At 41.6% G+C, this 27,673-nt stretch overlaps 1 protein-coding gene across 1 annotated transcript; it reads right to left on the bottom strand.

Moving 5' to 3' along the window:
• Positions 1–10,877: 10,877 nt before the first annotated feature.
• LOC135468253 (ribosome-releasing factor 2, mitochondrial-like) lies at positions 10,878–24,919 on the bottom strand. Its single transcript, XM_064746399.1, has 7 exons — positions 24,593–24,919; positions 23,579–23,707; positions 22,520–22,600; positions 21,423–22,228; positions 19,951–20,587; positions 14,004–14,170; positions 10,878–11,318 (listed from the first exon to the last, which is right to left on the bottom strand). Exons 1-7 carry the CDS (start codon positions 24,864–24,866, stop codon positions 11,052–11,054), a joined length of 2,361 nt encoding a protein of 786 aa, XP_064602469.1. The 5' UTR covers positions 24,867–24,919; the 3' UTR covers positions 10,878–11,051.
• Positions 24,920–27,673: the final 2,754 nt, after the last annotated feature.

The raw sequence follows: 27,673 nt of genomic DNA, 5'->3' as shown, positions 1-27,673 counted from the left end.
CGCTCTAGCTTAGCTTAATGCGCTATTTTTTCGATCCCTCAGTTTCAGATTTTCATTTTGGAGTGTATAAGATCGAAAAATATATATTGGTACGTTTAATGTCGGACATGAGGCCGATGGTTAGTGGAATGATCTGCTCATATTTACCTACATGTTTATAGAGACTGTGTTGGCAATAAAATAATACACAGCTGTATAGCTTACATCTAGTTCCAACCCGGTACTGTATGTAGCCGAGCAGTGTAGTGGCTTAACTGATGGCGTTTAAATTGAGTTCTATATATACTGTATACCTAGCGTCTTACAAACTCTCAGAAGCAGTCAATGTTTATGCTAGGAGTAAAATGACGTTCTGTGTGTAAATAAAACTAAAGAGCCGTACAAGACAAAAACAACCATATATTTCCATTGAAAATCCACAAGACATTGCAAAACTCAAACCTGAAAAGATCAAATTGACTCGAATTTGATCTGTCACTCCCCAAAGGGTGAAGCCGCGTCTTTATTCCAATCTCCAGTATGTACGATAAATTCAGTGGCCAAATGGTCCACGCATCCACCTCGAAGTCAGAAGACCTGGGGTCAAACCTGTTTTAGGTAATACTAAAGACTTTAAAAATGGTGCTTGTTACTGCCTCGCTTTGCACTGAGAGGTTTGAGCAAGGAAGCAGACCTGGTTGGGTGTAAGTATTATGTGGTAGGATGTTGTGTGGTGTTTTGGGTGCGATACTTCAGTGGCAACAGCGTGTACTTTGGCAGCATGGACACAGTAAATTCGCACACATCTAATATCACCTTGCCTCATATTAATGAAAAATTGCTGAGCATGAAGTAAAAATCCAAGTATACATTCTGTAAAATGGATTGAAAGCTAGAGACCACGCGATCTCCTTAGTAACAAACTAAGGATTGTTATTGCAATTGTTATTGCATAGGAAAATGCCTATGTGTGAAGCATTGTCAACGGTCTTGTATCCATTGAATTTGTGTAATGTTCAGCTTTTCAGGTAGTCTGAGTATTATTGCAGAGCTTTTGTGATGTTCTTTTTTACAACTAGGCCTTACTGTTCGCTAGCGTGGAGGCGAAAAGTGACCTTGCTTCCAATGCGAGAATTTTGTTTTAGGCACGGAAGGGTGGTCAGGTGACCCTCAACTTCCAACCCCTTACAAAATGAAAAAAAAAACCAAGCAGAGGGCCTACATACATACAGTTCACACGACTGATTCCTGACAGACTGAAAGAATGACCCCCGCTGACGGATGGATGGACGGACATACAGACTCGTAGACTGGTATAAATGTATAGCCCTCCCTTCCCCCACTTCCTGAAGGGCTATCAAAAAAAGAAAAGAATCCCATCGTAAATTTCGATATATGTATAGAGAAATATTTGTAGCCAGCCGGCTTGTCTATCTTCATAAGCAGCGAATGTTCTGTAAGGTCTTCCAGCAACCTGCGGATGGTTGTGGGCTTCCCCCGGGCTCTGCCCAGTTTCCTCCCACCATAATACTGGCCACCGTCATATAAGTGAAATATTCTTGAGTATGATGTAAAACACCAATCAGATAAATAAATAATAAATGTTCTATTATATATTAAGCGAACAGGTTTCTTGCCTGTCAGAGAGAGACACACTGCATGGTATTGCACTGTGATACCCTATCATGCAGTACTTAGCTCAGCTAGCAGTCTGCAGTGTGGATGGGTGGTGATGTAAGTGTGTGTGTTATAAATGTACCTTACTTATTGATTATTTATTATTGAGCTAACATTTGACAGCTGTTTATATATTTAATGTGATAAGGTCATGAGGTCGTGCAGAATGCCAAATGTCTACGTTTACGGAATAACCCTGTAGTTATAGAGAATGGATGTAGATTTGATGTAGAATGGACGATCTCAATGTTTGGAGTAATAATGTGGTGACTGTATACGCAATTGAACTGCTTGATATAAATGGAATGGTCTTTAACCTGGTCGGCATATCGAACAGCACACAATATATATGTCATATATGTGCTACATGGTAACTGTTCTTAAATCAGCACAAACTGCATGGGTGCAAGGAACAGTTTCTCTGCAGGTGTGTATAATACTGTGGCACGTTATACCTAAGAACATTGGAAGAAACCAGGAAGTGCTTTCAGGAAGTAACTCATGGCAGCCCACAACTTTCCAGTGGAAATTCTCCTCTCTGCTAATCCAAGTTGACACCATTTCTCTTCCTTGATTTTGAACTTTGCATATTCCTTGTAAAGGTACACGATTGTATAATTTCAGAATATATACGTATTTGGCATGTTCTTTAAAGGTATGCTCACCTACATGGTATTTATTCTCCATCAGTGAACCATACATATATACTACATGTGTTTATAGCTCATATTGCTGTTGGTTTCACTATACATGTTATGAAAGTCATCTTGTCACCATGCAGCTACATACATGTGATACAATATCACATGCAGTATGTATACGTGTATTTTTGTATATGAAAGTAGATAAACTGAACACTTTCGGCTTCGATAATTACCATGTTAATTATATATATAATTGGGGGCCTCCGTTGCTCAGTTGGTTTGCTCACTAGCGCAGCGTAATGACCCAGGAGCCTCTCACCAATGCGGTCACTGTGAGTTCAAGTCCAGCTCATGCTGGCTTCCTCTCTGGCTGCGTGTGGGAAGGTCTGCCAGCAACCTGCGGATGGTCGTGGGTTTCCCCCGGTTTCCTCCCACCATAATGCTGGCCACCGTCGTATAAGTGAAATATTCTTGAGTACGGCATAAAACACCAATCAAATAAATATATATATATATATATATAATTAATATATGTCTACCTGTATATAGTTGTCGTCAATGGCTTAACTGCTTGATTCTTATACATTTTAACCAGAATTTAAATGTCTCCGCAGCTAAGGCTTATATACAGACATGTACCTTCATCTGTATACATTTCCAGTTAATGTCGTCATATCACTAAAAATATAGTAAAGTACGACCATTTAACCCCAAGCACTCACTCACTCAAATTAATGTTCATGTATAATATTAATTACTACTATAAAATAGTGTTTCTGTATAGAGGAATTTTGAGATGGAAGTTAATTGGAGAAAATCGTAGATATAATTTAAAGTCCAAATTGTCTCCAGGACAAGCTACCTGCAGTCCCATCTTAGTGACTGAAAACAAAACTAATTCCCAACATTATTAAATATATTTAGCACAACATAGTAAGGCGAGCAAGCCCTGGTTTCAGTACTAGGCCAGGACATATATACATGTATATACAGATACAGTAAAATATAGGTTACACTCCAGCACAAGTGGATCTATGCTTAGGTATGATTATAGACCATAAAGGTATATATATATATGTATCATGCATATTACACCAATGTACGCTTACACGATCAGTGTGTCTTTAGGTGCCTCAGCTATAGATCGAGTTCTAGGAAATGAAGACGAGTTCAGGGTTGCCTATACACGCATTCGTGACATACATGTATCCAGTACATGCATGTTATCTATAATCCTGTATATATATATATATATATATATATATATATATATATATATATATAAAACCATGTAGGCTTATATTGTACAAGCATGTCTATTTTATAAACATGCGCCAGCCTATTGTTCCTTTGGCGGGAAATGTATGTGTTGTTTTAGGGGACTTAAACTTGAACATCGAAATGTTAGATTCACCCTGTTTGTGCTTGTAGGGCTTTGTGGCAACTATCAGCAATCGACCAGGCAATATCACTTGTATGTCACTGTGTTGTGAAGGTTAGTAAATTGCCAAGCGTCGGTGGTTTACGCCAGGCACTCCACGGTTTCCTCCACCCATGAAACTGACACATTTTTTTTTTATTGGGCGGTATTGGCCTATATAAGGCCATTTCAGTCACAGAATGGCAGCCAGATCTACAGATGGATGAAACTGAGAAAGACACGGAAAAAACAACCGAATTAAGAAAAGTAGCTTACGTACATCTGACCAATTTCCAGGATTATAAGTATTATAACGGACAAAGCATTTTACACGAGCGATCTGTAGTGTAATGTATACTATTGTCAGCTTTATGCAAGAATCTCTATGTATTAGCATACATGTGCATACATGTGCGTGTATACATAATATTGGCATGCGTACATTTCCGAAGGCTATATACAAACAACATGTGCGTTCTTTGGGTAGTTTCCGGATTGGCATTAGGGTCCAGGCTCGGGCTAGACAAAGAAAGGTCGAGTTTTTCGATAAGGCTATGGTACCATTATCGACGCAGGAAGTGTTGGTACAGATTTCTGGACCCAGGAATGGCTGACGTAGTCAGCAGTGCGAGCTGCGGCCCATCAGTGGCTTGCTGCGGTGTTACCCTCGCAATCACGTGATGCCTGGATCATCACCGGGTACAGAAATGGTGAAATGCTGGAGACACATTCATAAACGTTGTTCTTGACTGATCTGAACTATCACAATAGGCCCTATATCCTGTGGGAAACCCAGTGGCCATGCATGTTGCAAATAATTAAAGTATATACAACACATTGACGATGTATGGCGTCTTATGTACTTCTGTAATGCCATGACATTATGTGTTACAAGCCTATATGCCTGTAAAAACGAATATGACGGTTGCGTACATACCATTCCGCATAATTAAGCATAACAGGGTATGGTGATGGCGTCCATGCCATTTCTATAATAGGGGCCTATAGGCCTACGCATACAATGATGGAGTTGGCATCCTTGCATGCACTTGTGCACCGGACGTGAATAAACTCATGGTGATGGCGGTGGCGTCCACATAGGCCTACCCGTGTGAACCGGGTATATAGCATACCGTGATGATGGCGGTGGCGTATCTTTGTGTACCAGATATATAAGCATTTATATCGTGATGGCGATGGGGTTCATGCACATGTAGGCTACTGGTGTATGTAAGCATATCATGTGATGGTCGTATTTGTCAAAGCCTCGTTTGTTTGCTTTGATCACAGCACCGATCATAACACCGGTCACGGCACCGATCATAACGGTCACACCACCGATCATAACACCGGTCACAGCACCGATCATAACACTGGTCACAGCAGCGATCATAACACCGGTCACAGCACCGATCATAACACCAGGCACAGCACCGATCATAACGAAATACGGCTTTGGGCAATGCACGCACGGCACTAATTCAAACAAAGTGAAACTCCACCAACATCACAAATCATATTTTATACCAATGAACAACCAAAGAAGGGTAACTGACATAAACCATGAACTCTGAACAATTGACTATTGTCAGAAACTTGTGTTCTGATGTGGTGATTGTTGTAGGCCTACTATGTAGGCCTAGAATAGGGTCAGATATTGGTTTGCACATTTTCTTGTACATTTAACTTCCTGGCTCTACTGCTCGGGGTATAAATTCGAAGTCTCTACGATATCTAAACGGCGAACTGCAGACGCAAAGCATAATTTTATTCTAAAACATATGCTGTCTTTAACACACTTCATATCTCTCTCTGTATATAGCCGATTTGGACTCCTTTACCTACCTTCTTCATGTAAAACAAAGAGCAACCTGCAATGCTGTATAATATTGTGTTGCCAAACCCATACCGGTAGGCCTGAGCATCATGCATGTTATTGTCATTTGTTATTGCATGTTTGACGCATATTTCTGCATTGGTCTTCGGTATACAGGCTTATTCAACACAGTAAAGACGGTAAGTGAATAACAGGAGTTGTATACTCCGGCATAAATGCGCGCAGGTGCCCTGGAAGGGTCCGTCAAGAATTAGGTAGGCCTATCCTAAATGACCTAAAAATTCGACCACAAAAAAGCATTTTTGGAGGCAAATAAACGTCATGAGATATTACTTCTGGTGCTCATATTTACATTTTCCCACTGAGATATCCTAGCTTCCACACAACTACCAAAGCGCCTGTCTAAAATCAATAGAACTCCTATTGATCTTGGAAAATGAGCAGATCAGTCATGGACAAAGTTTTTGGTCACTTAAGGTATGTGTGCGGGATAGGACCTTTGTCTGAGCTGACTTTGTCGATATGCCGGTTGATGTCAGCTTCGGGTCACGTCACGCTTGACTGAAACCATGTCAAAGAGTTACCCGGTCATATCTAGGGTCCGTTCCTTTCGCTCCCCGGGGTCGTTCCATTGGCCACTGGAGGAAACCAGTGGCGCCACTACTGCCACCGAGTCTGACTTCAGTGGTGTCGGTGGCGTGTATTGCAACGTCGTAACTCACGCAACTTGATGCGACTTACGGAACAGTGGGACATCATACTGTGTCCTCCGGTGGTTACCGAATCGGCCACCAGTGGAGGTCAAAACGCACCCTTGCTGAGGTTCTCGCAGCATCTTCCAATCGTTTGTCGTTGTTGCTCGAACTTTTCAGCTGTACGCCTACACTTGTCTAGTTTGTGTCGCTAATCTACAAGACTGAAATGTCATTATGTCAAACCATAAATAGTGAGTGAGTGCTTGGGGTTTAACGTGGTACTCAACAATTTTTCAGTCATATGACGACGGCAAACCATAAATAAATACTGATTTTAAATCCACATACATGTAGGCCTAGTAATGTGAGAACTGTCAGTATACGCACACGAGTGAGCCTTAGTTTGGCATATGATAATCTTTTGCTGATTTGATTAGAGCACACGAGGGCAAAATACAAAACTTCGTAATACTGTACACCCATAAATTACTTATTCATTCATTTGATTATTGTTCATCGTTAGGCATACTCCAGGATTTTTCACTTACACGATGTCGGTTAGTTTTATAGGTTTATACACCAATGTCCTTCAGCGAAATACTTGTGAACTTCGCAAGCCTACATTTACATGATCTTCAACTTTGAGTGCTCTGGCACATTACCGAAATAATAATGAGTGAAAGCTCTGTCCTCGCTCTAATCCATTTTTCACATAAAAAAACATTACATGGTTGTGTCAAGTTTTTGTGTTTTTGTCACATAAACAGTGACTACTGCTAATGTATTCATATAACTTAATGGCTCATCGAAACATCTGGTTGAAGGCACTAGACACAATGTTAATACACTCACAGAATACAGACACTTCTCAAGTTGTCCAGTACTTGGCCCACACACTTTTCTGACCAAGCCAAAGATTGCCATTTTCCTGTTTTAAAATTAACAATCAGTCAAGCCAACGTAATTTCTGCTCCATAATTAAATCAAGAGCCTTTCCAATATACACTTTAATAACCACGTAACATGAAAGAGTTTGAAGATCATAGAGTACATCATCCACTAGGGTTGAGAGCAATGTTGGTTGTGGAAGCTTCTTACAACCAGTAACAGCTAGACTTAAAATATGCAAATCCTTACACTATTATCGCACAGTGCTTATCAAATAGACTGAAGCGTTAGGCTCTATCTACGGTGCCCCATTACTCCAAAATCAACATGTTAACCAAGCTCTCATTAACACATATTTGTTATGCCATTTATAATTAATTGTTTTGACTGGGATATACAATCTGTAATTCTATATTTGAGGTTTTAACTCACCACAGCACACACAATATAATATCACAACACACACAAAAACTCTTTCTGCCGGACAGACAAAGCATCGTTGTGACCATGTCCATAACATGCAGCTGTGTGTAGGGCTAATTATGAACATTAGAAACATGACCAAGACCAGGGCTTAATGCTGTATAGGTACCAAGTTCATGTGGCCACCACATCCACTGCTTAACTCCTGTTTAGTCTACCCATCCAGTAAAGGTTTTAAGTCTCAGTTTCAGTGATGATTATTTCATTTACTCAATGCAAAATCAGCCTGGGTTGACCACATTGTTTTCAGGGTGGGTTGTGACACAAACCTGGGCTGACCACATTGTCTTCAAGTGACACCAACCTGGGCTGACCACATTGTCTTCAGGGAGGGTTGTAACACCAACCTGGGCTGACCACATTGTTTTCAGGGAGGGTTGTGACACCAACCTGGGCTGACCACATTGTCTTCAGGACGGGTTGTGACACCACCCTGGGCTAACCCCATTTTCTTCAGGGTTGGTTGTGACACCAACCTGGGCTAACCCCATTGTCTTCAGGGTGGGTTGTGACACCCACCTGGGCTGACCACATTGTTTTCAGGGTGGGTTGTGAAACCAACCTGGGCTGACCACATTGTTTTCAGGGTGGGTTGTGACACCAACTTGGGCTGACCACATTGTTTTCAGGGTGGGTTGTGACACCAACCTGGGCTGACCACATTGTCTTCAGGACAGGTTGTGACACCCATCCTGGGCTGGCCACATTGTCATCAGGACGGGTTGTGACACCATCCTGGGCTAACCACATAGTCTTCAGGACGGGTTGTGACGCCACCCTGGGCTAACCACATTGTCTTCAGGGTGGGTTGTGACACCAACCTGGGCTAACCACATTGTCTTCAGAACGGGTTGTGACACCAACCTGGGCTGACCACATTGTCTTCAAGTGACATCAACCTGGGCTGACCACATTGTCTTCAGGACGGGTTGTGACACCAACTTGGGCTGACCACATTGTGCTCAGGGTGGGTTGTGACACCAACCTGGGCTAACCACATTGTCTTCAGGTGACACCAACATGGGTTAACCACATTGTGTTCAGGGAGGGTTGAGACACCAACCTGGGATAACCACATTGTGCTCAGTGTGGGTTGTGACACCAACCTGGGCTGACCACATTGTCTTCAAGTGACACCAACCTGGGCTGATCATATTGTCTTCAGGACGGGTTGTGACACCAACTTGGGCTGACCACATTGTGCTCAGGGTGGGTTGTGACACCAACCTGGGCTAACCACATTGTCTTCAGGTGACACCAACATGGGTTAACCACATTGTGTTCAGGGAGGGTTGAGACACCAACTTTGGCTGACCACATTGTGCTCAGGGTGGGTTGTGACACCAACCTGGGCTGACCACATTGTCTTCAGGTGACACCAACATGGGCTAACCACTTTGTGTTCAGGGAGGGTTGACACCGACCTGGGCAGACCACATTGTCTTCAGGACGGGTTGTGACACCACCCTGGGCTGACCACATTGTCTTCAGGGAGGGTTGTGACACTAACCTGGGCTAACCACATTGTCTTCAGGGTGGGTTGTGACACTAACCTGGGCTGACCACATTGTCTTCAGGGAAGGTTGTGACAACCGACCTGGGCTTACCACATTGTCTTCAGGGTGGGTTGTGACACCAACTTGGCTGATCACATTGTGTTCAGGGTGGGTTATGACACTAACCTGGGCTAACCACATTGTCTTCAGCGTGGGTTGTGACACCAACCTGGGCTGACCACATTGTCTTCAGGGAGGGTTGTGACACCAACCTGGACTAACCACAGTCTTCGGGGAGGGTTGTGACACCAACCTGGGCTTACCACATTGTCTTCAGGGTGGGTTGTGACACCTGTTTTTTCAATCGCTCAATGTTGCCTCCATTCCTAACTTTGGTCATGTATTTGCTACTCCAATCGTCCCCTGAGCTTTCATTGGTGGCATTATGGGATTGATATCACTTGTGTTTTCTAAGGAAGTTAAGGTTGTCTTACAATTTGGGTGGGTATCATTAGAGATATGTGGGAAAGTTCTTCAGTCATTTGCCAGATGCTGGTGGTTTACTGCTGACACTTTGGTTTGATCCACCCATGAAATGACCACCATCATCTAAGTAAAATATTACTTACATGCCATGTATGCCATTATATACCAATCATGTCAAACAAAGTACATTACCTCTCCAGATATTATTTACTAAGCAGCCGCACAAAAATATTTTTTGGTATAATTGATTTTCATATTTCAAGGTTTTATCATATGATTTTCTGCCTCTACAAATGCATTAATACCTAATGCCATAAAGCTCTAGGCTTAGCTTACAAGATAGGACTTCACATGAATTACTTTTAACAATATGTTAAGCAAGCATATAATAGACATTTCACTTAAAAGCACACATATATGTGAAATGAAATCATTTGCTCATGGTCTAAAAAGGCCAGTTCTAGTGTTACAGAAATATGCAGCATCAAAAAAGGTTTAGGACATTTTGTTGCTTTTATTAAAAAGAAATGTCCAATGTCCTTTTAGATGTAATCCTTTAGCTTCACCCAAGTACCACAACAGTCACTCATTGGCCGAGACATTAATATATGCCTGTGATGTTGGTCAATTCATGAAAAATATTGTTTAAATGAGTGCTTTGATTTTATTTATATGATTGGTGTTTTACGCCGTACTCAAGAATATTTTACTTATACGATAGGGGCCAGCATTATGGTGGGAGGAAAGCAGGCACAGCCCGGGGGGAAACCCGTAACCGTCAGGTTGCTGGCAGACCTTCCCACGTATGGCCAGAGAATAAATGGTTTGAACATCAAAACTGGCTAACATGGTGTCAGCTGGTAGTGTCATATCTGGTGTCCTATGGAGTGAATGCAGTGAGACAACAGCAGAGTGTCATATCTGATGTCCTATGGAGTGAATGCAGTGAAACATCCACAGCATGTTATATCTGGTGTCCTATGGAGTGAATGCAGTGATACATCAGCAGAGTGTCATATCTGATGTCCTATGGAGTGAATGCAGTGAAACATCCACAGCATGTTATATCTGATGTCCTATGGAGTGAATACAGTGATACATCAGCAGACTGTCATATCTGGTCAGTGGTGTGCTATGGAGTGAATTCAACAGCGCAGCTTTTGGGATTGCTTACTGTTAAGAGACATGATTATGATGATAAAGTGGAAATAATACTGATGGCAATGTGACAGAACAGTTGCTAGGGTAATAATATAACAACTTTATGCATGATGAAATGAATACAAACACCTTTAATAGCACTCATAAAAGTTCAGGTATGCACTTTTCAGGTATTACACAGGTACAGAGATCATAACAAGTTTGTCGAAATGACTATAATTTGTAATTATTTTTATCATTTTTATAAAAAGGAACAGCTTTAGTGCAGATAAATACCATGCCATCTCAAGACGGCAAAAATCCAGTGAGCTTTTGCAACACTTTGTTCTGTTCGGAGAGTGACATGACTTCATACTGTGCTAGTTCCATGGAAAAGAAAGCCGTTCCTGATGTGATGGATCGTAACACTGTGGAATATCCCATCATCTCAGACAATGGAGTTATCGCTTTGACAACACGGACTTGCTCTCGAGCTTCAACACCTTGGATATGACTTCTTCTCTGAGCCAGGTCACTCATAACAAAATGTAAATAGTCTTCGTCTGTAGTGATCTACAAGTCATAATAACACAATACTTGGTACTTCAAAATAAATAAGAAAATACAAACAAAAAAAAGAACTTTGTATAACCATGTTCAAACAAAAATTCCCAGCTTTGGTTGGTTCAGTATGACTGTACGTACATCCTGTTTCCACCTTTCCATTTACACTTTCACACCTGTAGTCCAGATTGAACAGGAAAATCAGAGTGAAAGCAACATGCATGGATAGTGATTGTTGTTAACACCATCTTAAAGGATACTCACTTACACATTGGCAGTATTATGGGTGGAGAAAAGAAGAGGGTTTGGGGTGAATCTCAGACCTATGGCAGTTTGATGGGTGGAGGAAACAAGGGGGTTTGGGGTGAATCTCAGACCTATGGCAGTTTGATGGGTGGAGGAAAGAAGAGGGTTTGGGTGAATCTCAGACCTATGGCAGTTTGATGGGTGGAGGAAAGAAGAGGGTTTGGGTGAATCTCAGACCTGTGGCAGTTTGATGGGTGGAGGAAAGAAGGGGGTTTGGGGTGAATCTCAGGCCTATGGTAGTTTGATGGGTGCAGGAAAGAAGAGGGTTTGGGTGAATCCCTGACCTATGGCAGTTTGATGGGTGGAGAAAACAAGGGGGTTTGGGTGAATCTCAGACCTATGGCAGTTTGATGGGTGGAGGAAACAAGGGGGTTTGGGGTGAATCTCAGACCTATGGCAGTTTGATGGGTGAAGGAAAGAAGAGGGTTTGGGTGAATCTCAGACCTATGGCAGTATGATGCGTGGAGGAAAGAAGAGGGTGAATCTCAGACCTATGGCAGTTTGATGGGTGGAGGAAACAAGGAGGTTTGGGGTGAATCTCAGACCTATGGCAGTTTGATGGGTGGAGGAAAGAAGAGGGTTTGGGTGAATCCCAGACCTATGGCAGTATGATGGGTGGAGGAAACAAGGGGGTTTGGGGTGAATCTCAGACCTATGGCAGTTTGACGGGTGGAGGAAAGAAGAGGGTTTGGGTGAATCTCAGACCTATGGCAGTTTGATGGGTGGAGGAAAGAAGAGGGTTTGGGGTGAATCTCAGACCTATGGCAGTTTGATGGGTGGGGGAAAGAAGAGGGTTTGGGTGAATCCCAGACCTATGGCAGTTTGATGGGTGGAGGAAACAAGAGGGTTTGCGGTGAATCTCAGACCTATGGTCATATGATGGGTGGAGGAAACAGGAGGGTTTGGGTAAATCCCAGACCTATGGCTGTATGATGGATGGAGGAAACAACAGGGTTTGGGGTGAATCTCAGACCTATGGCCGTATGATGGGTGGAGAAAACAGGAAGGTTTGGGTGAATCTCAGACCTATGGCCGTACGATGGGTGGAGGAAAGAAGAGGGTTTGGGGTGATTCCCAGACCTATGGCAGAATGATGGATGGAGGAAAGAAGAGGATTTGGGGTGAATCTCAGACCTATGGCCGTATGAAGGGTGAAGGAAACAGGAGGGTTTGGGGTGAATACCAGGCCAATGGCCATATGACGGGTGGAGAAAACAAGAAGGTTTGGGGTGAATCCTAGACCTATGGCAGAATGATGGGTGGAGGAAAGAAAAGGATTTGGGGTGAATCTCAGACCTATGGCCGTATGAAGGGTGAAGGAAACAGGAGGGTTTGGGGTGAATACCAGACCTTTGGCCATATGATGGGTGGAGAAAACAGGAGGGTTTGGGTGAATCTCAGACCTATGGGCAGATGATGGATGGAGGAAACAAGAGGGTTTGGAGGTGAATCTCAGACCTATGGTCATATGATGGATGGAGGAAACAAGAGGGTTTGGGGTGAATCTCAGACCTATGGCCAGATGATGGATGGAGGAAACAAGAGGGTTTGGGGTGAATCTCAGACCTATGGCCAGATGATGGATGGAGGAAACAAGAGGGTTTGGGGTGAATCTCAGACGTATGGCCATATGATGGATGGAGGAAACAAGAGGGTTTGGGGTGAATCCCAGGCCTATGGTAGTTACTGACCAATTTTTTCAGGATTGACAAATGCTACATGAATGATCTTTAACATTGCTAAGACTGCACTTATCAGCAAGGCTGTGTATCATAGTATACAAGCATTGTTGATAGTGTTTGTAGCCACTGCAGAGGACAACTGCAAAAGAGTTACAACATCTACAATTGTGAATGGTACGAGCTGGAATTGTGGTTTGTTTACACAATGGAAACATGTGACAATATTATGCTCCCTAGCTATGCACACCTCATTAATGTTTAATGATGATACTAAATGGCCCTGGACAATGATTTAACCCAGATTCTGTGGACTCAGCTGATGCTTGTCACAATACTGTGAGAAGTATTGTATAACTATTATCACAAATTGAGCCGTTTCTGAATCAAGCACAAATTTAAACCATGTTTCATTACTTATTAAATTTACTTCTTTGACAAAAGATATATAACCCTTACCTACACCATGGGTAGCACAAACCAGGTAATGTAAGTATGAAAAATTGAAGTTTTGTCACTTAAATTTCTTTTTTTGAGTGACAAATTCAGCTCTATTCATCTACCTTATGGGGCCACTTATGGCGTTTTTTATGAAATCAAATTAATTTCTTATCAGAAACTGTCAAGTGTTGGTGTCAAAATTTTCATTCAAGGCATTTATGTGTTTCTGAAAGTTCAGCTGAAATAGAGCAGACATTAAAGCAGGTACCTCCAAATGCATCGTGGGTTCCAAAAGGACAGCAGCTGCACTGTGAACGGCTTTGTGGACAGCCTGAGAAGCACATGCTGATATCATAGCCATGGATGTGCCTGGCTGGATCTCCAAACTGTGGAGATATACACCGAGTCCACACACTGGGAAGCTTAAGATAGGTCCTATAAGAAACAAAGAATTCACCCTGAGATGGCAACAGTGAAATGACAGACTGATTGTCAATGGTGCTGTACAGTAAATACTTACCTCTAAAGAGGGCAATTCCCACAAACAACTAAAGCTACAGTATCATAATATTCAGGAAAGTACAGTTATGAGGTGTTTGTTCCACTTAAAGGGTTTCTGTGTTTATCCCTGGGAGGGAGTGGGGATACAAAATACGCCGATAGCACTGGGGCTATGTTTAGTTCTGATTCTAAACATTCTAGATATGCTTTAGGAAAATACAGCTGCCACACTTTCCTGAGGGAGAATTTATGGTGTCTGAAAAGAGTGACATCAAAACAAGTGGTAAAGGGTACATGGATGAATGTACAAATAAATGTACAATGCTATATCAAAATATGATAGGTTACAGATGTACAAAATTCATCTTCTTTTAAGCAATTACAGCCATCTTCATGAATTTTAGAAGCGATGGTTTCTTTTTCAACTACATGGTAAGGGTTGTATTAATTTATGATGGCTCTACGTCTTCCATGACATGTCCCACACAAAGTTTTGTCACTGTTCCTGTTTTATTTAATGGCCATCTATGACATAAAAACACTATTTTACTTCATATTAGATAGTGTTATTTGTTACTATTCATGCATTTATATGAACAGTTAGAACAAAACCTTAACTGAGGTGATTTGACAAGAGGCCTGTTATGCTTGTTATGTGTGATCATTTGCAGCTATCACACTGTTGTAGCTGCTCTAAATTTACTTTCTATGCTGTACGTCTTAACTACATAAATAGGAAGACCAGGAACAATGCTGAATGCACTGTGCCCAGTGCCTGTGTCTGTACCAATCAAACCCCTAACATAGTGGCAACTAACAAGAAGATACCCGGCCCAAAGCTGAGTGCAATGTGCCCAGTACCTGTGTCTGTGCCAATCAAACCCCTAACACAGTGGCAACTAACAGGAAGATACCCGGCCCAAAGCTGAATGCACTGTGCCCAGTGCCTGTGTCTGTACCAATCAAACCCCTAACACAGTGGCAACTAACAGGAAGATACCCGGCCCAAAGCTGAGTGCAACGTGCCCAGTACCTGAGTCTGTACCAATCAAATCCCTAACATAGTGGCAACTAACAGGAAGATACCCGGCCCAAAGCTGAATGCACTGTGCCCAGTGCCTGTGTCTGTACCAATCAAACCCCTAACATAGTGGCAACTAACAGGAAGATACCCGGCCCAAACCTGAGTGCAATGTGCCCAGTGCCTGTGTCTGTACCAATCAAACTCCTAACATGGGTGCAACTAACAGGAAGATACATGGCCCAAAGCTGAGTGATACCCGGCCCAAAGCTGAGTGCAATGTGCCCAATGTGTCTGTGCCAATCAAACCCCTAACACAGTGGCAACTAACAGGAAGATACCCGGCCCAAAGCTGAGTGCAACGTGCCCAGTACCTGAGTCTGTACCAATCAAATCCCTAACATAGTGGCAACTAACAGGAAGATACCCGGCCCAAAGCTGAATGCACTGTGCCCAGTGACTGTGTCTGTACCAATCAAACCCCTAACATAGTGGCAACTGACAGGAAGACACCCGGTCCAAAGCCAAACTGTGCCCACTACCTGTGTCTGTACCAATCAAACCCCTAACATGGTGGTGACTCTCAGTAGGACACTAATCATAAAGGCCAGTGCACTGTGTCTGTACCAATCAAACCCCTAACATGGTGGTGACTCTCAGTAGGACACTAATCATAAAGGCCAGTGCACTGTGTCTGTACCAATCAAACCCCCAACATGATGGTGACTCTCAGTGGGACACTAATCATAAAGGCCAGTGCACTGTGTCTACCAATCAAACCCCTAACATGGTGGTGACTCTCAGTAGGACACTAATCATAAAGGCCAGTGCACTGTGTCTGTACCAATCAAACCCCTAACATGATGGTGACTCTCAGTAGGACACTAATCATAAAGGCCAGTGCACTGTGTCTGTACCTATAAACTCCCTAACACAAAGCTGCAGCCAATCTGCTGACATGAAGTACAGTAACAAAGCTTTCTAGATACATGTGTATGGTAGTACCTTAATGTATCTGACTGCAGCCTGCTACCTGGGCATGTATGCATGTATTCGGACAAGATCTACATCAGGCAATTACTTGTAACAAAAACAATCTGTGCCCAGATGTTCCAGAGATCTTTACTGAACTGAAATCTTTTAAGGTAAACTGGGGGCTGAGGAAGGTAAAAACCTGGCTGACACATGCATATCATTCAGGTTCAGCTTGGGATAATTTCATTTACAGGGTCGAGTTAAATATAGATATATTTGCTTCTGCCTGGGGCAATATGGTGACACACACACACTATCCACCCATCTTCTGGGCTGTTAAAGACAAGGCGCGTGTGTCTTGCCAGGGTAAGCGCAGTACAGATGTCAAATCTGGAAGTTCCGCTACACTGACTCAGTCCTTAATTTCCATGCACCCCAAAACCACCCCACTGTGAGGGCTGTAGGCGCTGATCTACACAGGTAATGCCTCCCTAGGTTTGATTAGGATGTATTTATAGATCTGGTCAAAAAGAACACCTGTGAAAAAACAGACCAGAACAGGGTTTGCTGTACAAACATTTCTGTTCTACACAGGTAGATACTGGATGCTATCTGTTGAATGAGTCTGAATTACAAGGAGAGTTAAAGCTCCTCACTGATTTTATCACAAATTACCTGTAAAACATTCCAGAACATAGAATGTTCCCCCGAAAAGGAAAAAAACAAAACAAAACAAAACAGTTGTATAAGGACAGGACAATGGGAATAACAAAAAAAGTATTTTGAAAAAAGCACAATGAAGAAAAAAGTTTTAATTTGCAAGAATGATAAGGCATGCTCTTATAACCATGAACTGTGACTGTCACTCATTTTAGTCATTAGCATTAGGGCAAGGTGACATGACAGAGCATACGTCTATGAAATCTTGAAACAATGTAGTCCACACGTTTAGTTGATGTTCAAAGCTGTCCAAACTTATAAAGACAAATTTGCAGCAAATGCAGATGTGAAGCCTCACAACATCCTTATAAAAGTTTAAAATAGCTACTTTGAACAAAAGAAAATGTCAACAAAACTGAATGTATCAACAGCCCGATTTTCACCATATTTTCAGACTTCAGATGAAACTCCACATTACCCTGTTTGGGAAGCAGAAGGAATGAACCTACATGTTCATACATGTGAATGCTTCATACATGTGAACACCTCATACATATAAACACCTCATACATATAAACACTTCCTACACTTCTTATTTACAGATTGATGCACATCACATTATAAGTTACCTGTCAAAATAAAAAAAAAATTGTTGACAATTTACAAGGGGTGAATTGATTTAGCATTATTTGCCTGCTATTTTATATTTCCTTGTTTCAGCAGTAAAAGCTTTAACTACTGTCTTGGGCCTTCTATTCGAGACCTGACAAACAGGTGTAGAAATCCAGTCATCTGGAGTTGAGCAACAATGAAGCAAACAAATAAAAAAAATCCAGTTTCAGATACTGACTTCAAACTAGCTAGAAGGCGATCAGGGCTCAAGCAAGATAAGTGGTCTCCCTTACTGACCCTATAGTGTTACTCCAGTCACTCCAGTGCACTGTGGATATGAATATTGTCTCTCAGCTTTTTGCTAAAGTAGAAACATTTTGTCCTTAATGAATCTGTATTTCTGAATACATGCATATCAGTTACGAATCATCCAGGAGTGAATAATTTACAAGGAAAACACATTACAAGGAGGACATCTATTGCATGTTCTTTGAAAACATGTCTGGACAATTGCAATATAGGAATTCAGTACACTGATAAAGTTGTCTGCATTTTTGGATTGTTTAGTCCTAGCTTTGGTCAGGGATCTTTTGGGATTATCCTGTCTCATCTGTCCTAGGGTGTCAACAAATGTTTGTCCGCATGGATATTTTGGTGGTCTAATCTTGTATGAATATGATGAAGATCATGGGAGATCACTGAGCTTGCCAGGCAGATGGAAATTGGTGCTTCCCATGTGGGAATGTTCATTGGTTACTTGTCAAACAATAGTGGTTTATTCCATGCAATCCAGTTTATGAGTATGCATATAGGTTAACACCAATCAATTAAATCCATCTTGTGGACTAAGTCTAGAGTCACCTATAGCCATCAGTATCTTGCCAATGGTTGGTAGTTTGTTCCTGGCACTTTGTCATTTTTCACTTCCTATTCTTAAGTATGGAATTAAATGCTGACCAGTCACATTTTGGGACAGTGTCACATGATCTACTCCATCCAAACATTCCCATTCCCACCCGGAAGGCTGTCTCTGAAATTTGTGTGGCAGCTAACTTATACATGTAAGTGGTAAACAAAATCTGTATATGGTGTGACAGTCGATTTAAATTTGGCACACGGCACTTTTTAATTATGCAAAAGTTAACTTGGAAGTGACAGACAACACATGTTTTTTTTATGTGACAGATGACCTAGAAGTGGCACACATTTGACTTTAGTAGTATACAGTACATGTTTATCATGTGATGATGGACTTAGAAGTGACACGCAAACACATGCTAATCATGTGATGATGGACTTAGAAGTGACACGCAAACACATGTTTATGATGCGATGATGGACCTAGAAGTGACATGCAAACACATGTTTATGATGCGATGATGGACTTAAAAGTGACATGCAACCACATGTTTATGATGCGATGACGGACTTAGAAGTGACACGCAAACACATGTTTATGATGCGATGACGGACTTAGAAGTGACACGCAAACACATGTTTATGATGCGATGATGGACTTAGAAGTGACATGCAAACACATGTTTATGATGCGATGAGGGATTAGAAGTGACACGCAAACACTTGTTTATGATGCGATGACGGACTTAGAAGTGACACACAAACACATGTTTATGATGCGATGACGAACTTAGAAGTGACATACAAACACATGTTTATGATGCGATGATGGACTTAGAAGTGACACGCAAACACATGTTTATGATGCAATGATGGACTTAGAAGTAACACGCAAACACTTTTCATCATGTGATATGACACACAACATTTGTTCACTGTGTGAAGGCTGACTGTGACCCAGCGCACACAAGTAACATTTGATGTTGAAAACGAAATTTCTTCATCCAGCCAACAAAAAATTCTCAAACTTTATTCCAGTGAGGATAACTACAACAAGAATTTCTGGAGTCTGGAACACCTGATCGACAGATTCAGTTTGTTTAATTTTGGGCCAAGAAAAAAATCCGGACACAAATGAGCCGGGCACAAGATTTCTCTTGTCTATGAGCAGTCTGGATCATGTAAGTCTTCTACATGAACCAATCAACGTCTATGTCACCGGAGTACATACAAAATGGAATCTGTGATCATTTTTATGGTCACATGACCTTGAACGTATCATGTGAACTGTTTTCACCGCTGGAATCTTTAAAAATGGAAAACAAATGTTGCTCCTGTGTGGGTAACCCATGTGCCAGATCATTTGACACCAAGATCTGAAAATCTGATTTCCAACAACAAATGTTGTCCATGTGCGCTGGGTTTTAAAAGTGACACACAACATTTGTTTATCAAGTGACAGTCAGTGGAATTAATTGTGGCCTCGGTGGAATCGGTGTTTTAACAAAGTACACCTTCATCATCTTCATCCTGAACTCAATCTTTTACTTGTGTCAGGAACTACATGTAGATCATGTTTCAAACTTACCAGCACAGAGTCCCATTTTGATGCCGCTGTTAACAGCCTGTAAGTGATGATGTCGGATAGCCTCAAGGTTATTTTCTCGGCTGTGCCTCAGCTCTACGGCCTTGAAATCTTGACCAGTTTGATTAGGATGTACCGACAAGGTCATGGACACAAAATGGTGTCTGTCGCCCAGGGTCTTGTCCAGCCTCTCTGTCACTTCAGAACTTTCCGTGATCGTTTCCTTGTACGCTACCTGGAGCGGTCCCATTTCCACCTCAATACCGTATTCTTTGAGAATGCGTTCTTTTATTACCTCCATGTGGAGCTCTCCCATTCCAGCTAGGATTGTTTGTCCTGTATCTTTGTCTACACTTACATGTAAGCTGTTGTCCTCTCTCTGTAAATTCTCCAGAGCAATATCCAGGTCTTTCTGAAATGCCATGCTTGGAGGTTCTATGGAACAGAAAAATACGGGATCAGGAACAGTCAGCTGGGCAGAAAAAAAGTGATTATCTTCATGCTCTTCATCACCTTGGTCATCATGGCTGGAGCTTTCAGCAGATCTGCCAGGTAAATTGTCAATATTTTGCTTTCCATAACTCTCCACTGCTTTCTTGTAGGAAGTGTGACTGCTGGTCAAAAGGTCACCAGTGACAGTCTGAAAATGAGACCATAGGATAGGATATTCAGAAATAAAGTGTTAGTAAGAGAATTTGTATCTGAGCATTACACATTATTTTTATCATGCAAAGAATATCTTAGGACTGCATAATTGTTGAAAAGTACTTCAACCTTGAAAAAAGGTGTTAGAGTATTTCATTCATGCAAAAGAAAGGTAATTAAGAAACAGTTAAAGTGCACAGTCATTAATTCTCACATTTCAACTAAGAGTAGCTTTTCCACATAACAATGAACAATACACAGCGGGAAGCAGTCGTTCATGTAATGTTTGCTGGGAAGAGTCGAGTTCAAAGTCTACTTTCTAGAGTCTACAGATCTAAGTTTGGATGCAAGAGTTATTCCCCTTGAAATATATCTTTTCTAGGTAAAATAAATTTCGATCTGTTTAAAATAAGATTGTATGTTACTTGTTACACCATGTAACAATAATATAAATCACCTGCTCTCCCAGCCTGTTACGCAGGTATTGTTGATTGACTTCCACAGAAAACCTTGAGAAATCTCACTACCCACCAAACATTTTCCTTGAAATGTAAGTGGAGGGTGATACTACTACAGTGATGTCAATAGCATTTCTCTCACTAGTTTAATAGCAACCATTACAGAGCATGTTTTTGTTGATATTCATCTCATCATTATCATCATAACTGTTTATACAACTTAGGATTATTATTTTTTACTAATACTATTTTGATTCTCAAATTTATTGAAGCTAAAGAAAAAGTTTCACAATGTGAATGCCTACTTTCCAAGAAGAGGAAACAGTACACTTATCAGAAATCTTGGATTATTAAACAAATTGATGCACAAACCTGTTTTAATCCTGTAACACAGACAATGTTACCAGCATGAATATGATTAATGTCTTTATGCATATCAGCATACACCTGCAGGAGACGTGTCACTTTTTCTGAAGTCTTTCTCGTCACGTTGTAAATTGAGGAACCAGTCTTTAAACTTCCTGAGTAAAGCCTCAAAAATATCAGAGCACCTCTCTGTTTCTCATGAGTTATCTTAAAGGCAAGTGCGCAGAGGTCTTCTCCATATAACTCTGCAAATGGATAATGTCTATCAGACGGACATGGTAGATAGTGATTGACACCATCCAGTAAATGCTGGACACCTTTGTTTTTTAGCGAGCTGCCCAGAAGGACAGGGACACCCTTTCGGGCAAGTGTTACCCTTTTTAAGGCAGACAGAAGATCAGACACAGGGATATTCTCCACGGCCACGTCCTTGAGAACTAGGTCGGCTATGCCATCATCCATGTCAGCAAGCTGTCCAATCAGAGAAGTCCTTGCTTTTATACATTTTTCCCAAACTGATGAATCTGCTGATTGGACAATAGGAGATAGCTTGAACTCTGTTCCATCTCCCATATTTCCTTTGCTCCAAATGCAGGTTTCCATGGTAACTAAGTCTATAATACCTTGAAAATGTTTTTCCGAGCCCACAGGAAGTTGAAGCAGTAATGGTGTAACCTTGAGCTTCTCCATTATTGACATCAGACAAAGGTCAAGGCTTGCACCAGGCTTGTCCATTTTGTTGAGGTAAATTATTCTGGGTACATCATAGCGATCGGCCTGTCGCCATACAGTCAGGGTTTGAGCTTCAACACCTGTACCAGACAAGAAAATGGACATAATGGCTGAAAACCAGATGTCAGACAACACCATGCATTAACATTACTATTGATTCCATTGGTGGGAATTCCCTAGAGAAAAGCTGTGAATTTCCCAATGACAGCTGATGGGCCTATTTCATGAATCTTTGGATAGAGATTCCCACAAAGTCTTTGTTTCAGAAAATTCCCATGCAGTTTTCTGAAAATAACCTTTTATCAGTGGATATTAAATTTTTAACAGTGATTTTAAAGCAAATCTGAGGTAGATGAAAAATACTGACAAACCTGCTGATGCATCCAGTATGGTGACTGCTCCATCTATGGCCCGAAGTGATCGTTCTACCTCAAATGTGAAGTCTACATGGCCTGAAATAGCAATGCATAAAGACACTGTATATATAATGTCACCACTCATAAACTGCTTTATAGCATTTGCTTCAAACTGCCAAGCTCCGGTGGGGTCTCCGGGGTAAAAAGAAAAGGACCCCAGTTCTCTACCCAAGCTTGTTGTAAAAGGCGACTAACCTAGAGCTCTCCTCTATGAACCCAGTAAACCGAATATGTCTGCATCAAATTTGCTCCTAACATGTGTTGTGTGTCATGATTAAAATCATTGTTTGCCAGCAAAGCTGTAGATAGATATTTAAAATATATTAATAAACTTAGTGTATAAGAATATTATTAAATGATATTGAACCCATTGTATAACAACTATATTCAATTAATTTTAAATGATTTCTGCTGAACACAGTTGTCTTAAAATTTACGAAAACATCCGTCTATATTTGTTGGATTTTAAATGTTGTCAATGCTATGAAAGCCATTTACGATCTCATGTTTTGAACATGTTCTGGCCACAACACGGCTGCAATATTGCTGAAGCAACATTAAGCCATAGTCATTCATTCATTCAAACTGTCAAGCAGAAGATTCCACCTCTGTATGGCTGACCGCCTTGGAGAGAACTGTTATGAACTGTTTGTTTCAGCCAGGTAGAGATTCTTTTCTACAGCAGCGAAACTAAAATCTAATTCAGGTGAAGATCAAGAAAGTACCTGTTTTATTTTTCTTCTATTGGTTTATTTATGGTTTTAGAGGTGGAGGAAACCAAGTGCCAGGGGTAAAGTACCCACCTTTGTCAAGTTACTGATGAACTTTTCCACTTGTGAGGCACAACTCCTAAGTCAACTGATCTTCCACAAACTATGGGCTGCTCAAACAGCCACATATGCATCACTGATAACTTACTGTCACTAAAGCCCTACGAACACTGGGACAGTGGGAATGTACAAGTTCCTTGTTTATGGCCTGTCTCTTGATAAAGAGGACTGGCTGGTACAGTACCTGGCGTATCAATCAGGTTAATCTTATGGTGCTTCCAGGTGAAGGTGATGGCAGCTGAGGTAATAGTTATCCCTCTTGCTCTCTCTTGTTCCATGTAATCCATCACGGTATCCCCATCATCCACATCACCTGTTATAAATCAAACATCAGAACAGAACATGACAAGACTACAGAAGTAATGATAAAAAAAAACAACAGAATAATGAGTTTGCCACAAACAATCCCATCGGATTTGACTGCAAAAATTGATGAAAATATGTGTGAAACTCAGGTATTATATCTTATTTTCAGGCTGCTGCTTAGAAATCAGAAGTCAGATCAATATATAATTGAATTTCCAACACTGACTTGAATTCACAACTTTGATTTTTTAATTTTAGCCCAGTCAGTCTTTTAAAATAAGTATATAAGTATGTCACAGTCAGAAGCTGAATACCTTATATAGCGATGTATTCCCTGCTGCTGATGGTGTCTGCTTTTGAAACATTGACCAGACTAAAATTCAGATACTTGCATCATGTACACATATGGTATTATGTGGGTATGTGAACAGTTATTTACTGAATGTAAGGGTACTCTAACAAACATGCCACCCTCATCTGGCTTGGTAGCTCATGCAGTTGGCATAGAGGTGGGCTAAACACACTACTTAAGTTGTGAGTTCAAGTCTCCCTCGAGCCATAATATTCACTGGTTTCGCCCATTCCAGTGTCAGAAATTCAATATTTACGGATGTATTTCCTGGTGATCAGGGAAATCTGACCAACTGATCAACAAAGTACTTCATGAATAACCATTATGACCAAAATCTTTACTGATATCAGTTTAACTTCTACTGTAATCATGGCGTCGAAAGTTGTGATTTTAAGTTAACTGTTATGGAAACCAGAAATCTGACCGAACGAGTTCAAAGTTACAATACGGACCACCAATTATGTGTTACTTATACTGCCTTCACATCATACATCAGCTGACCGACAAACGGTCTTGCGTGGGTAATTTATGTCTCATCACCTAAATGCCTGGTAAAGCCCGAGTAGAATAACATCCTCTCTGTCGTTGTTGTTTTGCCGGCGTCTATGTGGGCCATAATGCCAATGTTTCTGATGAGTGATAGATCGTCTGATTTGTGCACGTGTTTCGGAAAGTTGTGATGGTCCCCTAGTGATTTATCTGGCAATTTCGTCTGAATCCAGCGCCGGCATGATGCATTCAGCTTTCTGTTGACGTGACCCCAAGGGAACAGTCCTTGATTCGACCTGACACAAATAAAACGACAAATTTCCATCCTCGATAAATGGGAATTGTCAAATTTACTGGGTCCTTCAATGCATTCTCCCGTCCACGCAACAGTACTCACGGCTTCACCCTCGTGTTTTGGCGAGTAAAGCGGAAACGGTCGTGCAGACGAAGGGCGACTACTCTTACGAGACAACTTGACTCTACGTTCGTCTGCATTCACTCGTTTCTTATCTCGCGCTTAAATAATCTTTGATTTAAGATTCTCGGTATATGTCCGGAGATTATGTGCGCGCTATGCATCCAGTACGAAAGGTCTGCGTTATCTTTTCAGTGACCTTGACATAAGTCTTCTGCATATTATACAAGTTCACATACAATCGCTTTATTTATACGTAGTGAGGCCTAAGTCTCTCATCTACATTCAGAGGCAAAATTGAAATCTGGCATAGAGCTTACCGACAGATCTGTCTGAAATTATTTGCAGAATATTTCTTGCAATGGACAAAACTTATAAAGGACACTTTAAGAAAATTGTTCATCTCTTACACAGTCCAACAGCGCATTTATTTATCTTTAGACAACAATTAGTCGCTGTAGAGTTTAAATATGAGGCCCCTTTCTAGTCTGTATGTGTTGCAGTTATGGGAAAGCATGTCGGATAATTTTTTTAGCATATAACCCTAGAGAAATACAGATTCAGGCTATATATACGGGCTACATTTTGCGTGAAGTGCATGCCAGTGTTATACGATATGTGACATCTGACTACGTCACCATACTGGAGGACTTCGAATACGAAGACCACATTACCTCAACTTTGAACCCTTGCATGTACATATTTGGAGAGAAGCCTCCCATCAAGTTTTATAATTTCCAGTGCGATATGACAAAGTGTGTTTTGTTCGTAATACTAGAAATTGTTGCGTTCCCATTAAATTACATACTACGATGCTTTAGACTCAAACGGTATACTTCGGGTCCACGAGTCTACTTCTGACAGGTATAATTCCAAGTCTGTGTATCCACAGAAATAAGAGTCTAGATATACATGTATTAACTGACGATTTAAAAAAAGCAAAAGTTATAAATCTTGATGGTTGATATTAATGGTCATCAGAGGGGTAATGCATGTTCACTGTAAAAGTCTACCGGTCAACTACCTTCTATTTTTGCGGAAGGCCTGTTGGTCGAGTGGTCTAGACCGTTGACATGTATTGCTGGCGATTTGGTGCCTGACTCTGAGGTCGCTGGTTCGAAACCCGTAATCCACTTTCCAAATAACATCTGTACCTATCTGATAAAAGAAAAGAACAAATGTGCATTTTTCCCAGTCTTACGGCCATGATTTTAGTTCCGGTACACGAGATCGCCTAAAATCGTCACCCAGACGGCCTCGGGTTTTAACATTGAAAATCATATTGCGTTTTGGCCATACGGTCAGATATACACCTTTTCCGGCTTACCATGCTTAATTTCAACGATTCGATGGCTTAATGGCTAGGCATCCGCCTCGAAGTCGGGAAACACGGGATCAAACCCAGGTCAGGTCATGCTAAAGACTTGGAATTGTACTTGCTGCTGCCTCGCTTGACGCCCCTTAGAACAAGGAAACATGACTGGTTGGCCCGGTGTCAGTATAATATGACTAGGGTGGGTGTCATGTATGGTGTCTTCAGCATGGCATTTCAACCCCAAGGCTACATATATACATACGCGATGGCTTTATATAACAGTTGAAGGCAGAGATTTTTTTCAGTCTACATGATGACTGTACGATCGGCAGTATTCGTAACTCTTCGTTCCCAGTAGGTTTACGCTCTGTCATAGTAAGATCTAGTAGTCATTAAATGTGTTAGGAGACAAGTGATAATGTTTAGTCTCCTTGCAACTCGACCTGAGAGAATGGCTTACCTGCAGATTTTCCTCTCACAAACGGCGGCGCTAGTGTGACATAGGACTTGCACGTCACAAGTCTTTTGTTGCGTGCTGCGGTTTCATCTGTAACGTATTTGGTCTACCCACTGTGACGTAGCGCTGTCGATGCTGCAGTGGAGTATGCCGGTATCCCATTCTGCCTGAATGGTGCAATCAATATGATGAATCTGTCTCTCCTGTCCTTTTGTATGTATGTATTCTTGGGATTAACAATTTTTCAGTCATATGACGACGAGGAGTCATTAGGTGTGTGTATAGTGTGTCTTCTTGTGGCGGGGGAGTCCATGCCGCCAAAGTGCTGCCACCACTGACGTATCATGCCGAAGACACCAGACACGACACCCCAGTCACATTATACTGAAACCAGGCCAACCAGTCATGTTTCACTGCTCTAACCTCAGTGCTGAGCGCCAGGCGAGGCAGCAGCGAGTACCATTTTTAAGTCTTTGGTATGACCCGACCCAGGTTTGATCCCGGGGTCTCCCGGCTTCGAGGCGGACGCTCCAACCATTAGGTCTCCGAAGCGGTTTCCTTTTGTACATAATGCTGTATGGTGATAACGCATTGGTATTGTACTCAACATTAAAAGTACTGCTTAGATGTTAGTGAGAGGTAATCATGACGGTGCAGTAGGTTGACAACTAGCACTGTTAGTTTAACGTGTTTGACCAAGTTTCCGATCTTTTTGGCTGTGCTCTTAAGTTAGGAGATGTGGAAGGTACCTGGAGAAGTGCATACTGCGATCTAATGTCAGGAGGTGTGGAAGGTACATGTACCCACTGATATGCATTCCGAGGTTTAATTTCAGGAGATGAGGAAGAAGTGCCCTGTGAGGTGCATAGGCCTACTGAGGCCGCCTGATTCCTCCTCGAGCGTCATGGATAAATTATTCTTACATACTATTCTTACATACGGCGT

Source organism: Liolophura sinensis, chromosome 6 (assembly GCF_032854445.1).
Source record: "Liolophura sinensis isolate JHLJ2023 chromosome 6, CUHK_Ljap_v2, whole genome shotgun sequence".
NCBI classification, from domain to species: Eukaryota; Metazoa; Mollusca; class Polyplacophora; order Chitonida; family Chitonidae; genus Liolophura; species Liolophura sinensis.
Note: the sequence above shows the minus strand (reverse complement) of the source record. Positions and strands in the feature narration are given on the sequence as shown.